Source organism: Durio zibethinus, chromosome 1, assembly GCF_047325235.1.
Source record: "Durio zibethinus cultivar Kanyao isolate XHJ-2024 chromosome 1, ASM4732523v1, whole genome shotgun sequence".
NCBI lineage: Eukaryota > Viridiplantae > Streptophyta > Magnoliopsida > Malvales > Malvaceae > Durio > Durio zibethinus.
The window spans coordinates 9499106-9516643 of NC_143162.1; the positions used below are offsets into that span (position 1 = coordinate 9499106).

General features: G+C 34.9%; 3 protein-coding genes and 1 pseudogene across 3 annotated transcripts; 1 reads left to right on the plus strand and 3 right to left on the minus strand.

Moving 5' to 3' along the window:
* The first annotated feature begins 46 nt into the window (after window positions 1-46).
* ACX4 (acyl-CoA oxidase 4) lies at window positions 47-3932 on the plus strand. The gene is made up of 13 exons (XM_022912025.2): window positions 47-156; window positions 519-626; window positions 866-972; window positions 1114-1191; window positions 1279-1402; window positions 1546-1619; window positions 1727-1786; window positions 1903-2012; window positions 2488-2647; window positions 2815-2891; window positions 2978-3149; window positions 3239-3331; window positions 3627-3932. The coding sequence occupies exons 1-13, from the start codon at window positions 132-134 to the stop codon at window positions 3756-3758; spliced, it is 1320 nt and encodes a 439-aa protein (XP_022767760.1). The 5' UTR covers window positions 47-131; the 3' UTR covers window positions 3759-3932.
* Window positions 3933-4214: 282 nt separating this feature from the next.
* On the minus strand, window positions 4215-4925 carry LOC111312063 (protein ZW2-like; annotated as a pseudogene).
* A 959-nt stretch (window positions 4926-5884) lies between these two features.
* SAC8 (SAC domain-containing protein 8) lies at window positions 5885-12309 on the minus strand. The gene is made up of 20 exons (XM_089762720.1): window positions 12021-12309; window positions 11626-11700; window positions 11388-11515; window positions 11198-11289; window positions 11004-11061; window positions 10431-10487; window positions 10165-10214; window positions 9914-9993; window positions 9720-9826; window positions 9494-9580; window positions 9317-9394; window positions 8525-8589; window positions 7535-7633; window positions 7322-7421; window positions 7046-7154; window positions 6868-6940; window positions 6684-6777; window positions 6493-6579; window positions 6290-6356; window positions 5885-6177 (listed from the first exon to the last, which is right to left on the minus strand). The coding sequence occupies exons 1-20, from the start codon at window positions 12172-12174 to the stop codon at window positions 6050-6052; spliced, it is 1788 nt and encodes a 595-aa protein (XP_089618846.1). The 5' UTR covers window positions 12175-12309; the 3' UTR covers window positions 5885-6049.
* A 1376-nt stretch (window positions 12310-13685) lies between these two features.
* CXIP2 (CAX-interacting protein 2) lies at window positions 13686-16311 on the minus strand. The gene is made up of 2 exons (XM_022912027.2): window positions 15815-16311; window positions 13686-14395 (listed from the first exon to the last, which is right to left on the minus strand). The coding sequence occupies exons 1-2, from the start codon at window positions 16202-16204 to the stop codon at window positions 13892-13894; spliced, it is 894 nt and encodes a 297-aa protein (XP_022767762.2). The 5' UTR covers window positions 16205-16311; the 3' UTR covers window positions 13686-13891.
* Between the last annotated feature and the right edge of the window lie 1227 nt (window positions 16312-17538).

Consider the following 17538-nt stretch of genomic DNA (forward strand, 5'->3'; position numbering starts at 1 on the left):
TGTTTTGTTTTTATATATAAAACAGCCTAAACCTGCTTGCCAAGTCGCCATATTCTTTCTTTTTGTCCGATCCCAGATCTCCCACTTTTCTATCAGATAAGAGAGAGGGGAAAAAATCTCCTTTGATCACCATGACACTTCACTCCACGATTCAAGGTTCGTTTTTCATAGATGAATTAATTATCGAAAGTTTCTCTGTTTTTTTTTTTTTTTTTTTTTTTTTTAACTCTTTATCGCCGTTTGATCATAATTTTGCTCTTAAATGACATAAGGAATAATGAATTTGAGTGCCCAATTTGATTTAACCAAGCAATTACCAGTAATTTTTAAGAAAATTAATAGTAACTAGCAATTCCGTGCTTTTTTTGCTAAAAAGTTAGGAGCTTTACATATCATTTCTGGATATTTTGCTCTATTTAAAAAAAAAGTAATAATAATTTCTATTAGCTGTTTTCACCTATGAGATATGCTAAGTTTTTGTTTGGTCAAATAAATTTGCTGGCTTTGATGTCTCACAGATGATGAAACTGACAAAAGTGCCAAGCCTTCTTATTTTAACTTACCACCTTTGGATGTTTCGGTTGCATTCCCTCAAGCTACTCCTGCATCTACTTTTCCTCCTTCTGGTACGAATTTTATTTATTGTTCTCTGTTTTTAGCTCTGCTGCATATTTGTGTTGCTTATATTTATGCATCTAAACTTGTTCGAATGTGAGGCAAGCTTGATTTTTTTTTTTTTTTTGGTGGAGAACAATTATTGGTTCTAGAGTGGTAGATAGGTTTTTGACGGTTGTTGTTTTTGTTATCTAATGGGAATTCTTGATTTCTAATTATATGTGTGTTTTTCTCTTGGAAAAAAATACAGCTTCTGACTATTATCAATTTGATGATCTATTAAGTCCTGAGGAGCAGGCTCTCCGTAAGAAAGTACGAGAGTGTATGGAAAAAGAAGTAGCTCCTATAATGGCAGAGGTAACGTTTTAATGTTTTTCATGAACTTTTTTCACAACGTGGATTGATGACTGCTAAATGATGTGATTTTTAGGGTTTAATTATTTTTTCTTAATGTATATGTTCAAAATGAAAGCCACTGATTTGCTATTTTTCTCTCAGTACTGGGAGAAGGCAGAGTTTCCATTCCAACTAGTTCCGAAACTTGGTGATCTCCGTATTGCTGGTGGTACTATCAAGGTTATTACCATAAGGATTTTGGTTTTAAAATTGTTTCTTTCTTGAAGTGGAAATCAAGTATGATGTTTGGTTACTTCTGACTTGCAGGGTTATGGATGCCCAGGTCTCTCCCTTACTGGAAGTGCTATTGCAACTGCAGAGGTTGCTCGAGTTGATGCAAGCTGTTCAACTTTTATCTTGGTGCATTCATCTCTGGCCATGCTTACCATTGGTGGGATATATGAAATGACTTACATTTTTCTCTATATATTATTTCTAATTGCTGACATCATTTTTTTATGATTAATTTTTCTTTAAAAAAATTATATAAATTAATTATGACTTTGCATAACTTGTTTGGACCATCAAGAATAGCATTATGCGGGTCAGAGGAACAGAAGCAGAAGTATTTACCTTCTTTGGCACAGTTAAAAACTATAGCTTGTTGGGTAGGTTTTTTCTTTTTGGCGTTAACATCTTGGGAGGTCTTTAGTGTCTTTTTTCCAACTATAATTGAAGAAAATTTTTTAAAAAATAATTTTACTATTATTTTTAGGCCTTGACTGAACCTGACTATGGAAGTGACGCTAGTTCTCTGAAGACAATTGCAACAAAGGTCCACACTCATCCTTGTATATTGGTTTTCACTTGTCTTATTTTAGTATAGCTAATGACAATCACTATGCAGCATTCTAAATTTTATGCTGTATCATGTTTGCTGTCATCTCACAGGTAGAGGGAGGTTGGATTCTTGAGGGGCAAAAACGTTGGATAGGAAATGGTACTTTTGCAGATGTGTTGATTATTTTTGCCAGAAATACCACAACGAACCAGATAAACGGGTAGGTGAAATAGCGTATAAGACATAGGATGTAGCATTTGGTCTTACACAAAACAATCCATCTGATGCTTAAAAGATAGACATGCTTGTATGTTCACTAGAAGCTAAAAAGTATTAGCAATCATAGAATGAGAACCCAAGATTGAATTTATATTCTAAACCACCATAAAGGACTTAATGATCCTGAAGAAGTAGAAATGCTCAGCCCTGATAATAAGTTTTAAAAAATGGTAAGACATATATTCAGAACCTTTTCCTTTACTGAATTTACCAGTGGTTAGGATTATAAAGAACAAAGATGGAACGATATACTACTGGTTGCAAACCTCAAGACTACCATGGGCATGAGCCATAATTTCCCAAGTTCATGGAAATTATAAGCCAAAAGAAGCTGTAAGATTGCTAATAGAAAGGTAGCTAGATTCATGGAATGCTGTTTTTCCTTAAACGTAGAATGCTTCTACCTTCTGTTTCAGATATATAGTTAAGAAGGATGCCCCTGGATTGACAGCTACAAAAATAGCAAATAAGATTGGGTTACGAATTGTTCAAAATGGAGATATTCTCTTAAAGAAAGTCTTTGTTCCTGATGAGGACAGGTTACCTGGTGTAAACTCTTTTCAAGATACAAGCAAGGTTCATTCTAATGACCTTCCTCAAATAATGATATCTCATCTCAAGTATTTCTGCTTTCTAATTGGTTGATAATCTCCAGTTAGTGGTTTGAATTTCACCATTTATTTTATAGTAATATTTTTTAATATATCCTGCCGCTAATATGAATTGCCACTATGAGAGCGCAGGTACTGGCTGTTTCACGAGTAATAGTTGCATGGCAACCTATTGGCATTTCGATGGGTGTCTATGACATGTGTCAGAGGTATTGCAATGGGCGCTGTTCTCCTATTTGAGCAATGACATTTCAAGCTTTCAAGATGACCTGTTTCTGAATTTGCTATGATGTAGGTATCTGAAGGAGAGGAAGCAGTTTGGAGCACCATTGGCAGCCTTCCAAATTAACCAGCAGAAACTTGCTCTCATGCTTGGTAATGTTCAAGCAATGACCCTTGTTGGTTGGCGCCTTTGCAAATTATATGAGAAGGGTAAAATGACTCCCGGTCAAGCCAGCTTGGGAAAGGTATAAACATTTAAGATACATAAGCCCGTGGTTTCATATGAGATTTCATTCTGACTTCTTAATCTTGACAAAACTTTTATGATCTTCAGTCATGGATTACCTTGAAGGCAAGAGAGACAGTTGCTCTTGGACGGGAGTTACTTGGTGGCAATGGAATTTTGTCTGATTTTCTTGTTGCGAAGGTTTGCATTCTCTGCTCTCAAGTCAAAATCACTTTTTCACATTTTCCTGCAAAAGGATGCCATTTGACCAGAATGCAATTTGGTAAACCTAATGCAAACCTGAGATCCAAAAAGTCCATAGAGTACAATGAATAGCTGTTAGATGTATGCTTGTAGTGAATTTGGCACACCTAAGATTTGTTCCTAATTGTCATCCAATTAGGTTTATTGAGTAGTAACACGACCTGCGTTTGTTTTTAAAGAAAAAATTCTTCTAGAAACCATCGTGAGTTTTCTTGTTTTGGTCGCCATGCAGGCATTCTGTGATTTGGAACCCATTTACACTTACGAAGGCACTTATGACATCAACAGCTTGGTAACTGGTAGAGAAATCACTGGTTTTGCCAGTTTTAAGCCGGCAGCAATGAGCCAGCGAAGCCGCCTGTAGTGTAAACTTTCTTCCTGGACTCTGTGGGAGGAGATTCCTTTAGTGATGGAAAAAAAAAATAGTAAGTTCTGTATAGCCCGTTGCACAGTTGTAATAAAAGAACAGCTTGCTTAATGCTTATGCGAATCAGCCATATTATTTGGGAATTGAATAAATTTATCGAAGTTACAAATATGTAATAAGCTTCTTTAGATTTTAAATCGAGTACAGATCGTGGTAGGTACCTCTGCTCCTAAGGCAAGTAAATGCGCATACAACAACGAAGGGGAAATCAAAGGTAGAGTTCAATTCATCAGCCCGGGGCCAGTGACGACCTTAGTCCTGGCCGAAACTTTCCTGGACCCTAGTCCGTAGCCGTTGAATACTTTGTCAAGTTGTCAAAAGCACCCCTAAACAAATAATTACAAAAGATGTCATATACAAACTATGCTCTAAAAACTATCATGAATCACTGTTTCATTCCTTCCTATATCTATCAGCACCTTTTTGCAGCCCCCAATTCCTAAGCTTAACCAACAACAGTGTCACCGCTGTCAAAAACCCTACATTCTGCACCGGATTCAATGTCTCCATAACCTTCATTGCTATGGTCATCCTCAGCAAATCAGCGGCTGCTACCACTTCCTCCACCGCGTTCCTCAAGATGACCAGTGCTGCCTCCTCTTCTGCATTCTCTATATTCATCAGTCGTGCTCGTTTCCTGGCTATCTCAATCAAAGGCGGAGCAGCAATGCTCTCTTGAACCCTCGCCAACTCGTCATTAAGCGCCCTTTCTTCATATCTTGTCTCCTCGATCAGTTTCTTTATTCTTTCGCTTTGGTCTTGAGATAGGTCATGCACGGAGTTACAAACAAGCTTCAATACAAAACCAGGCTTGAAACCTGATATCCAAAGCTAGGCACGCTCAAAGGAACAGAGCCAGTTTGGAGAAAGAACAAGGAAAATATTGCGCTTTGCTACTCGAGATTTTTCTTCAAAGTACTGTTGGTAGTGGGAGAGTACTCGGGTGATGAGGTCCTTGAGATCATCTTCTTGGGATTCATGACCACGTTGTTGAACAGATAGTAGCTCGTCGAGGTACTGCTCTTGGCGCCCTAGCCAACCCTCGAAGAATGTATCAAAGGAGCCAGCATTTTTCTTAGTGCCGGCGTTGGTTCCCGGAGTCATAGCAGGCAAGTAAGCCAACAACAGGAAGATAAAGAAATATCAATAAAGAGAAGAGAAAAAAGTGATAGGCGTGAAAAAGAATAAATAAAAGTGTTGTTTATATAGCAGGTGATTCTGAAAGGTGGTTGTAGGATTGAAGTAGGATCAGAGTTTTTATTGCTTGGTAGGAAAGAATTCTCCTCTTTGGCCTAGAGATGGTGCTTCAGGGTTCACGGGAGACGTGTATTTTTGGCGTGAGATAGAGATAAAGAAGGCAGGGCCTATATTTATTATTATTATTATTATTGCAGTCTTGCTGTCTTGAAGTTTGTTAGAGTAGGAAAAGAGGGGATGAATAGAGGCGATCTTTGGTGTTAAAGGCAACCGACACAACAGACAAATTGAGAGGGCAAAAGAGGAGGCACTGGGTGAGAGATTTGATGAGTGTTGGAAGAGACAGGTTCGGTGAGTTTTGTCGTCAAGTGAGGATGTTTAAGGAGCACTTTTTGCACATGCTGAAATTAGAATTCATGTGAACTGGTTACTAACCATGGGAAGGTGAACATGGAAAACCAAAGGACAGTTTTGTTTGATGCGTAGTGGGATTTGGCTGTAGCAGCCTTCCAGTTGCTTCAACGAGAAGAAAGACACGTTGTTGAAGCTGCACACTTGAGGAACAAGAAGCCAAGCAAGTAGATGCCCAACTCATTACTCTGATTTTTTACTCCTTTTTCTTTTTCCTTTTCATATGTGAATGAAACCCAAGGGAGGAGTTTGCTTGGGTTCTCGGGGTTCAAAGCTGGATGGAACAGTACAGCGGCAAACGGAGCTTAAGGAGTTTTTGTTTCATTTATCACTTAAATCAGAAAATGGCTGTGGTTCCGTTGCTTCCAGGTCGATGGTTGACTAGACATCCACTGAATTTACTCGACGATAATCCAAATTGCTGGCTCCATGCTACATTTCGAGACCTTTTCGTCTTGTAATAAAAGCCAATAAGTAGACTGTTTGTGTTAAATAGTATAAATATTTAGCAGTAATTCTTAAATAATAAATTTTAAATACATCAGAAATTTTCAATTTGTATACTTTTTTTTTTTTTAAATGATTCGCTGAATCCACAATTGACAGAAGGCCATAGTAGTTTACAACAGGCCACACAAGCGAGGCCTAGAACAGAATTGCCTTCCATTAGCTTTGACCAAAGCCATAACTCCAGCAGTCACTCCAGCCCAGAAAACAGAAGAGACATAATGTTGTGCGCTTCGACCAGCTACAGAAGTTAAAGGAAATAGTTTTGACACTTTTTAGTCACCACAGCAATTCAAAAATGTGTACAACCTTGTTTTGTTAATCACAATTCCAAACTAATAGAGAAGTGATACCTTGCTGAATTGTGAAGGTTGTCAATGTCAAACCTCCTACTAGCAAAGCTGATGCCACTGGAAGATACTGCAAAATTTCAAGGTATAATAATGAAAAATAACCATCCAAGAAGCAATCTACAAATAACAGAGAAGGGCAAGTCCTAAAGATTCTTTGACATGAATATTTAATTAAACGCCAATGGAAATATGATGATACATACAGAAAAAGATTCGAAACTATTTAGCTGGAATGGTGAAGGGTTGTTTCTGCTGACAGTATAGCGACCACTTACAAGATCCAATGCATCCTGAAAAACATGAAACTTGTTTGATAGAATTTTCAAACAATTTTATTATTTACAGTTAGGTCTCTCTCATTTCATTGATTGACAAAGCTTAAGAGGCAGCTTACCTGCCGAATTCCATCGTGAAAATTGTTCAAATAGTATCTTGATACTGCACTCATCCCATCTTTGATGAGTCCAGCTACTGTCTGTTTGCCATATCTGCAGAATTATTGTCATCCAAAAACAATCACATATTGGATACGAATAGATACATATTCTTTTCAGAAATTGACTCCCAAATTCATATACCTAACAAGGTCCCCTTTCAGTGCATGAGTCCCAGCATATTCAAGACTTATCTCATCGCCTTGCTCAGCCCACACTAGCATAAGTGAGACAAGTGAGACAAGTATTTAGCATGAATAAAAAGACATTATTAACTCATAAATTAAGATGGAAAATCAGCAATGTATGCAAAATAACATACGCGTTCTGAACTTTCCATAATCTTCAGCAAACAATGGAATGCACTCAGTAGACGTAAATACCCCAAGCCTTTGCAATTGGATATTTAAAGACTTCCGAGCAAGGTAACTCTATTTAACAGAATAAATAAACAAACAATAAAAAACAGAGCTTAAAAGATCCTTTGAAGTATTATAGAAATTAGAGCATATAAAGATTAGCTGGTCAACATGGATATTTTCAACTTCAAGCAGTTTATATCATAACAAAGAAAAACACGAGTATATTTTCCACAAACCTGGGTCACATTTGTTCGATCAAGGCAATCAATGCAGTTAGATCTAATAATGCCTTTTTGCTCCTCCAGGATGTTGCCATCTGTGTCTATGAGAAAGTATCTGCTCAGCTGGAATAGTGATAGTTAAAAAAAGTACTCTGGATAGATAGCACCAGGATCATGGCATACTTTCAGGATACATATTATGTTATACATTATATTTGTTCTTCTTACCCTTGCTTTTCAAAATCCTCAGAGATTTGATCATATAGAACTCCAAGGTTATCAAAGTTTGAGTTCCCACAAACATGATGAAAGTCAAATGATACATATCTGCAGGACAGACATGCAAAAGATTAAGCTGTAACAATCAAAGTTCCCTTATTGGCTCTTCAGTTCCTGAAGGAAGCAAATGATCTTAATTTAGGAAACATGTGTATCGCTTTCCATAGAATGCAATTGACATCAAGGGCAGAAAGAAGTTGCCTAAAAAGAAGGGCAAAGGTGGGGGGGGGGGGGGAGGGGTGGGGCGCTTCACCAAGCTATGTACCATCAAAAGTATACCAAGTGAAAGAATCTTACAACAACAACAACAAACTAAGCATTATATCCCATAACTCTAGTGTCGAATATATGTGAGGCTAAAAAAAGGAATTATGTTAGGTCATAGTTTTGAATCTTCTTGCACCACTCATTTCTATTAAAAAAAAAAAAAAACTGCTCATCTACTTTCTTAACCCTCATATAATTTCTTATTACTTGCATCCACATCTTTTGTGGTCTACCTCTAGAAGTTTTGATCTCTCCCAAATCCAAAAGCTCATTTCTCCTAACTGGTGCACAAATAGACCTACGTTTCACATGTCCAAACCATTTCAAATGACCTTTTCTCATCTTTTCTTCAATTCAGACTACACCTAATTTTCATCAAATCTATTCATTTTTTATTTTGTCTCTTCTAATCTTACCACACATCCATCTAAGCATTCTCCTCTTAGCTACACTCATTTTTTTCTCACGTTGTTAAACTAAGTGAAAGAATCTTCACAATAAAAAAATAGCTAAACTGATACTCAAAGAATCAATGTTTATTCATGGAAAATCATGCTAAGGAAAGATCAAAAAGGACAGCCAACAGTTATCTAGAAGTAGCAACAAGCCAACAACTAAAAAAAATCCTTTGCAAACTAATATATTTAAATACATAGGAATGTAGAATGTCACCTAACATTTGGAAGCTTTTGCATCTCAGCTGAATATGCAGCACTTAGTTGACCTTCATCACCATGCTAAAATATCAAAATAAATGAAAGATGAAATATTTGCTACTCAGGAGTACAATGAAATATTGGAGCTTTACATTAGACCTGGCAATTCGTGTATTTGTGTCGTGTAAAAAATGGGAGCATATCACCTAAAATACCTTTTACTAAAATCCTACAATTATCCAATCACAATAAAGAATTATATAGGGGTTCATCTATAAGTGTGGATTCCACATAAAATTTTGATAGATCCCACACAATTCTAAATTGTGATTGGTTAATTGTACTACAATGATTATAGATGAAATGCTCCCATAAAATACTAGCAATTCATGTATTTGTGTCGTGTTTTACACGAAAATTATGTGTCACAATTCGTGCTGACACGAAAACGTGAAATACATTTCTTTTATTTTGTTAGGCCCATATATAATTTTTGCTAAAATTTTAAACCATGTTACATTCGTTTCTTTTTTCATATCATTTTCATCTCATATCCCCGTATCATGTTTTACATTGCCAGGTCTACTTTGCATAAAAGAGTCAAAGCTTGTGTACAAAGTCAGTAAATAGTATAAAACTTCGCAGTCTGCTATGCATTTGAAACCAGCCAGGAAAAATAAGTGGATTAGCTTGCAATTATATCCAGCAGCTCTTAACAACAATTTTCCAAACAAGATATATAAAGCCATTTGCAATCTCATGCTCGATTTTTGCTAGACAATAAAGAGAAGAGAGAACAAGCACTTACTTTTTCTGTCAGATCCAGTGCTATAGTTTCTCCATATCTTTGAAAAAGATCATGGAAATGGCGCTCCACAACTTGTGGCTGAATGAAGAGTTGAAAGTGCAATGTTAAATCATAAGCACCACTGTTCAGTGAGAATGATAAAAAAAGAAAATGCTGTATTTTCAAGAAAAAATATACTGTGTGCTCATGGTTAATAATTCTAAGTCGTGGTTTATAGCTTAAATCAACAATCTGCTCCCAAAGCAGTGGAATAGAGCCTCGTATCTGAGATGGAAAAAAGCAAATAACTTTACAAGTTGAAACAAATCACTTTTTCTCCATTGGTTAGAAAAATAGATTTCATCAAAACAGAAAATGAAATAGCGATGAGTTTTTCTGAAGTCACAAAGGACAGTAGACATACCTGCAATAATGAACACCTGAAACCTTCAAGCTCCAACAACTGCTCGGTTTCAATAAAGTTAGCAGTGTCTCCTTCCAGGTTTGCTCCCCTCCTCCACATACGTGTCCCTGTGATACCATATGACTGTATTTTAAGGCTGCTCAGGTATAGCATCATTCATAATTAAAAGCATAGTTCATCCAAAAACATTTTACCTAGGCGCCGTGTACACCTCCTTGAAAGTAATGTACATGTGGTAGGTGAATTCTTCAACTCTAGCTGAGCCATTTGGAAACTTAAACCTAGGTTAAGTGGAAACAGCAAAATAGGTTTTCAAAGGAAATATAAAATAAAATAAAGTCCTCATGAATATACATGATAGGTACAAAGACTCATCTCCTCATTAGATATACATGCATATGCACAAGCCACTCACTCGCAAATCAGTTCAAAAGCATGAGTAAACAGAATTTTAAGGATATTTCCTTGTAGGAGAGGGATAATGAACTCGTCAAGCTGCCACAGCAAAAGTAATTGTGTCAAAAAGGTGGAGAAAAGAAAGAGATATAGCAATTTCATGATACGGTTGGAAAAGTTCACATCACTTATCAACATTTTAGAGTTTTTCTTTCTTAGGACAATAGTAGAAGTCACTTTGGTATGGTTAACAATGAAATACTAACAACATAAGAAGCTAATAATGTTATAATATACAACGGGAAAATATCTAACCTTATACTCAATAAGTTCCTCCAAAAGATGTTTATTCCAAACAAATCGAGGATCAGCCTGAAATACACGGAAAATTGAAGTTAAAAATCATTTGCATGTATTGAATAGCTATATGTTGTACTATATTTTACATACAAGGTAAAATTCCATGCAGCCAATAGTCAGCCTCCTACCATGAGAATAGTAATCATTTTTTCAGAACAGGAACTCATTTTTGAATCATGAAATTAATAATGGGCAAGTGAATATTTATGCATAAAATAAAAGGAAAAGAACTCCCTCTTTTTTTTCTTATCTTCTTCCTGAACTAGTTCAGAAAGAGAAAATTGCATAAAAATGAGATTAAGGTAGTTTGAGTGTTTGACTTGAACAGCAAAGAATCTCCAGAAACTAGCAGCTATAAAGAGTAAGCATATGAACCATATTCACGTGTTAAACAGCAAGACCTCACTTTGTAACATTAACAAACCGATATCCACAGCCAGAAGATTTAAAAAAACACCAGAAGTGGATTTTTTTTAAATTAAAAAAGTTTAACAAGCTTTCCACGATGGTCCAAGTATGGTAAATAACCTGCTTCCATATTGGTTTGCTCATCCACCCTTCCATTAACTTGCATCTTCTCTGCAAGCTGGTCCACACGATCAAATGCATCTTATAAACTTAATACTTGAAAAACATTCGTTACATAACAATTAAAACTCAGTGACCATGTGGCTAACAGTGGTTTTCTACTTAAAAGCATATTGCAAGGGAAAAGAATTTACTTCAATGTTATATCTGTTTCATATGAATAGTACAATCCCGGAGTTGCTTCGACTGTTTTCAACAGAGTCATGAAGTAAGCCTCATCTCTTTTCTGCTCAAAATAAAGCATTACTTGTTTTGATATAGAAGGGTCAAACAATAAGCATCACAATAGATCAAACATTTTAAAGACACGAAAAGGAATCTTACTTCTTGAGAGTTGGAAAACCTCAAAGCCTCATTGCAAGCCAGGAATTTCATAGACTCAACTCGGTACACAGGGAAACCTAGAAAACTTCCAACTTCCTTTCTCGAAGTTATTACAAGCAAATATGTTCCTGTATAAAGTGCAAGAAGAATTTATGACAACTGACTTCAGTTTTATAAGATACTAACACAAAAACAAAAAAAAGGTAAATACTTTCATTAAATTTGGATAATATTGTACCTGCGAGCAATCTAATGGTTCCAGCCACGCCATAAATGGCAGAGGTTTTGGATGGTTTTTCAGAAGAAGATGCATCTGCAAAAACTTTAAAGTATATTAAACTCTCCAATCCAAGTTATGGAAAGTAAATATAAAATGAAATATCGCTTTTAATTAACCATGGTTAAAAAATTAATCATTTATATCCTGACGCAGAAAATAGTTTAATAACTCATTTCATTTACTCCAAAGATTTCATTCCCAAATGCTAATATTTACATTATTGGTAATTGATATTATAAAAAAAATTCATTATTCAAAAATGGCGCGATCAGGATTCTTAAAGTAGAAGCCATTCCAAACAAAGCTTAGAATTTCAGCAAGGAAAAGGGAAAAAAAAAAAAAAAAAAACTTGCCAGATAGTGTCTCGATGTTTCCTTCACGACGGGAAATCGAGAAGCCTTGATCGGGAGATTCGAGGGATTTGACCACGAACTTATCTTGATATTCCAGCAATTCTAGTTGATCGTAGAGCTTGAAAATTTTATCTGAAGAAGATCCGATTTCCATCTTCAACAAGTAATTGCTTTAATTATTCTTTTGGGCAAATATCAATGAATCGTTGATGGGTTGAGGATGATGATCAAGAAATGAAGAGATGTCATAACAACCGATTTGACCAACGAATAAACAGAACATTCGATTTTTTACTTCTAAAACCAGCATACTTTCTGGAAAATGACATTAGTAACCCTCATTGATCAGCGCAAACTGTAATGTAATTTTTTTTAAAATTACAATTAAATAATTAAATATTACCAACACAATCACTAAATTATCAAACAAATAAATTATTCAATAAATTAAAATATAATTATTTAAATTTAAGATAAAATTAAATTAAAATCTTACATAATAAAATTTTAATATTCGAAAACTTTCTTTTTATCATTAAGTCAAAATTTTATTGGCAACTTAAATGTAGTGCTGGGATTACTATGGTAGTGGATTACTATAATTTCCTAATAATTAAGGTTGTTTTGTCTGGAAAGATCTGTGGCTTGACGTGGGGGCAATGATAAGGTAGTCGTAGCTATACAAAGGAATTTAGTAAGGGACCCGAATATGATGATTTATTCTACTTCAACTTGTTAAGACTTATATTTGATTGTAAAATTTAATAGTATATCATTTCTATTCATTTTTAGCCACAAAAAAGATATGAGAAATTGTTTTATGACAAATGGTATGAGAAAGATTTATTTTCAATTAAATAGTGTCAATGAAATACATAGATTTGTCTTTGTTTATATATATATTTTGGTAAAAAAAATATAAAGGTAGATAAATTTTTTAATTTTTTAAATTAGGATAAGATGTACGTGTATTCGAAATAATCTTAATAAATAATTATCGATAAAATTCGAATCTAAAATTTTTTTATCAAAATAAAATAAATTTTAATCAATTAAATCAATCACTTGATAATATATATATATATATATATATATTTATATACTTTAAAAAATGTCAATAGTTCTATCAAAATCAACATATTCTAATAGATGTTCATGTTATCATGTTAACATTTTTTAACAATTTGATACTTTCACATTATTTATCAATTATAAATACTTTACTACTTTGATACTAATCATTGTTCTATTTTTAATCAGAATACTAATCATTGTTCCACATTCTATATATTCTTTCTTCCGTTCTCTTTTTCCAGATTAATTCTTAAAACCGCAACCTTTTCTTCCACCTAAATCTTAACACATACTCCGAGGAGATAAGCCTTCATGCATGTCCATGGGCCGAAATAGGGCCCAAAAAGTGGGTCCCTTAATCCGGTCTGAGTCCCCTGCCTTGGGGTTGGACTTGATCTTAGCCACAAGGCCGACAAAGGCCTGTTTCTCTTTTGGTTGTATTATCTTGTTTATATTGACACAGCAATCACAATTTAGAAGCAGAACTGATGGGCCAACCGAGCATGTCCTATTTGATCCCATACTTTTTATGAGAAAGTTCCCATAGGACCAAAGCGCCATGTAATTCATAACCTACACTTGAGAAAGGACACCAGGGGGAATCAGAAATGGATTCAACAGAGGATCATGCAGAGAATTTGCACTACAATAGATAATGATCCAGTGATTGCTCCCAGGTTATAATAATTGATGAAACGTACAACTTAACTTTAAGATCCACAATCTATCAACGCATAACCTGTAACTACATGCAGTCTTACAATCTGATAACTGCTTCAAGGGAAGCTCAAAACCCACTACTTTTTAAACAAACCAGCAAGCTCACCCTTTTCATACATCGAGGTCAGGATATCACACCCTCCAACCAGTTCTCCATTCACAAAAACTTGGGGGAATGTGGGCCAGTTACTATACTGCTTGAGTGTCTCCCTCAATCCAGAATTATATTCTTCATCAAGCACATCAACACTCTCATAATCCACTCCTTGGCTTTCAAGAATGGCAATCACTCTCTGTGAGAATCCACACATCGGGGCGCTTCTTGATCCCTTAATAAAGGCCACTACCTTGTTCTCCTTCACCAACTTATCAATGAGTTCCTCAAGTGGAACAGTCAATTGGACATGTTGACCAGGAGTAAGTCGGAGATCTGCCTTCTTTTTTGGAGGCTGCCGAACCCATGTGGTGTTCCCTGATTCATTTCCTGGAGGGACCTTTCCGGTGGTTTGTATATGTTCTTCCATCCATGACTTCCAAGCTTGAGTTAAAGCAGCTTTATCAGGTTCATTGACTACACTAACCTACAGAACGCTTAAATTGACATAATAAATATCAGGCAAGTAATAACTCTTTGATTGTCTTCACTAGTATCAACAAAGACACTAGCAGTTTTACCATAACATGAACTCTGAACAAAGTGGATTAAGAAAAACGGCTAAACAATAACCAAGCCAGGTTGACTTGGCTCATCCATCCATGCCAATGCCAATTTGGTGTATTTGAATTCAGCTTGCTTGGTAAGAATTGAAGCATGTTCTTTATTCAAAACTCTTGGATGGTTGATGATGAAATTTCTCAACCTACAATTTGTATACACCCACCTTGGTGGTACATCATTTGAGTTCCAATTCAGTTTAGTCATTGTCTAATTGATTTTCTATGACGAATTACACTGTGATAAAGATCATTCACCTTAAATGTCTGGTCATTAAGCAATCAATTCTAGCACATCCGATAATACCAGGCTACCAAAATCAGTTTTGAGATATCAAGCCCGATCCAATGACAAATAGCTATTAGCCTTTTCGCAAATAAACAGTAGAATAAAACAATCAAATTTTTGAATTTTAGTTACTAACATTTTATTCTTTTAAATTTCTCTAAAGTTGTTAAAATTGAGAATAAGTCAAAGCAGGTGTTAAAGATTGTTTCAGTTAAAGTTATTTTACAGAATAGGTGATAAGATTGATTCAGTGAATGTTAATTTACGAAACAACTATTCATGGAACATCCCTTTTACAGAATAGGTATTTATGGAACAACTATTCAAGGAACAATTCCTTCATGAAACAAATGTTCTCAGAACAACTTCCTCAATGAACAAAAGTAACACCTTTACTAAAAACTCTTGAAACACAAGTTGCTTTCCTAAGAGTTATTCCACGAAAGATATTTCACCGGATATTACTTCATTGAAAGAAGAAGTGAAAGTAACCTAAGAATATGGCAGGGTTCTTGGGTTAATTCCACTATTGAGATGTTCCGAAAAATTGTGGTGAATCAGATATGGACAAAATAGAGCTAAAAATATATGTAAATCTAATTCAGCATCAAAATCTTGTACAAAACTTGGCACTTGGCAGACTTAAGACTATTTAAATTCAATGAATTTATGGATTTGGGGTTCCCTCAAGAAAACAAAAAGAAACCCAAATTTTGTTTAAATCGGAAACTTTAAAAAATTTGACAATTTCCAAGCATTCAATTTTACAATCTTTATTCTGTTAAAATCCCATTAAACTCGAAACTTCAAGCATCACATTGGTTCAAAAATCCCCATCCATCAGCTCAGCTCGGTCAATTATTTCCGGTCACGTCTGATTTATTTCTTTCACTTTTTAATTAAATGTCTTGCATTGATTTACTCGTAAATTCTTAAACTCAACAATCAACATCCCTAGAAACAATAATAATTATAAAAGCAATATTATTAAATGTACCTTAACGGAGCAGCAAAGCTCCGGCACTGATTTTTTATGAGTAAAAAGGCTGCCACCAATGTTACGCGAGATGCCGATAAATTGAAGCTCGTTGTTTCGATCAAAGACAGCGTAGACTCCGGCATCGGATGGCAATTTCGAGGTGAATTCCTCGGGTGTGACCGGGAAAGGAACCGGTTCGACCTCCGAGAGGTTCTTGATAGCTGAAGCGATGATTAAACAGCGAGGTTTTATCGAGGTGTGGGGTCTTAGAGAAATGGAAGGGAAAGAAAGAGAAGGGCCGAAGCGTGAATAGAAGGAAAAGATAGGTGTATTTTGGGGAGTATAAAAGGAGTGTCTAGGAATTGAAGAAGAAGAGATGGAGAGTGGAGAGACATTGATTGCGGCCATTAGGAGGAACTGGTTTTGGAGCAAAGCCAGAGAGGCTGTCCGAGAACGGGATGTTTCACTTCTGTTTGGAAGTTGGAACTCGAAGGACAAAGATTTTTCCGATTTCCAATTATTATTTTTTTCATTTTGTTGGAATGAAATGGGCTTAGCTTTAATTACCCAACTGACTTACAACTGAGTGTGGGCTCTGATGCAAAAGCCCTTTTAGAAATTCATATTTAGCCATGTTGGAATACTATAAGAAGTAGTAAAAGCTTTAAAAAAAAAATAATGTCATTATTTACCTTTATACTATAATAAAATATTTAATATAATATCTTAATTCTAAAATATTTTAATATAATATTTAAACTGTAAATTAATTAATATATAAAAAATTATTTATTTATTACATATCATAATTTTAAATTAATTACATCAAAAATATTATTATATTAATTAATAGATTCATAAATTATATATTATATTAAAAATTTTTAAAATTTAAATATTATATTTTATTATAATTTAAAATTATCCATAATATTAACCCAATAAAAAAAATATATTACCGAACAATGAAACATGCACTTAATCTTCCAACCAAAATCCTCTCCAACCCAAAAAATTTGTAAAAAAATAAAATAAAATAAATCCCCCACTCCCGCCCCCTAGAAAAAAAAAACTCATTCAACAATTTTGCTAAGGTAAGGACGATGGATATGACGTGTTAGTTCCTTGCTTTCTCTAACAGAAATTATTTTTGAAACGTCAATATATTTGGCTAAGACCTGTCTAATTCATGAGAATTTTATGATCATTTGAAAAAGTGAGCAAGACAAATAAATTATTTATGCCTTCATTCACCAATCACAGCATCAATGCAATTTCTTTTTTTTTTTTTTTTTATTTTTATCAGAATTTCACCATATTGGTTTTTTCACAACCACTACGGCATTATTGCCTTGCAACTTGCAATAGCAAGTTGTATGATAATATTTCCTTAACCATACTTAACGCTTTTCTTCAAAATTCCGAATGCACCCAACTCTCCTGTTCAAAAAAAAAAAAAAAAAAAAAACCAATGGAACATGTTGTCACTCAATGTCGCGAGACAAATTCTCCATTTTTAGGACTGTTGTCATTCATGATGTACATGTAACGTAAAATACCTGAATTGGTTTAATTCATTTTCAAGCGACAGAGTCATCTTTGAAATCACCCAAAATCTAATTTTCAAGCGATATTAACATCCACAGCCTGAAAATTACCTAAGCAGATGTCGAAGCTTGCTGGTTTACTCTATGATTTCTTTTTTCTATGTGTTCTTCGTCGATAACGATACGAGGACCTTT

Bases quoted from the DNA above. Each gene is read 5' to 3' on its own strand.
- CXIP2 (XM_022912027.2), bottom strand. From the start codon at position 16,204: ATGGCCGCAATCAATGTCTCTCCACTCTCCATCTCTTCTTCTTCAATT. The intron at 14,396-15,814 runs GTACATTTAATA...AGCGTTCTGTAG, and splicing joins AGCTTTGCTGCTCCGTTAAG to GTTAGTGTAGTCAATGAACC.
- ACX4 (XM_022912025.2), top strand. From the start codon at position 132: ATGACACTTCACTCCACGATTCAAG. The intron at 2,892-2,977 runs GTATTGCAATGG...GCTATGATGTAG, and splicing joins GTCTATGACATGTGTCAGAG to GTATCTGAAGGAGAGGAAGC. The intron at 3,150-3,238 runs GTATAAACATTT...TATGATCTTCAG, and splicing joins GTCAAGCCAGCTTGGGAAAG to TCATGGATTACCTTGAAGGC.
- SAC8 (XM_089762720.1), bottom strand. From the start codon at position 12,174: ATGGAAATCGGATCTTCTTCAGATAAAATTTTCAAGCTCTACGATCAA. The intron at 9,827-9,913 runs GTAAAATGTTTT...ATGGTATCACAG, and splicing joins GAGGTGTACACGGCGCCTAG to GGACACGTATGTGGAGGAGG. The intron at 7,155-7,321 runs GTTTGTGGAAAA...TCTGTTAAATAG, and splicing joins ATCGAACAAATGTGACCCAG to AGTTACCTTGCTCGGAAGTC.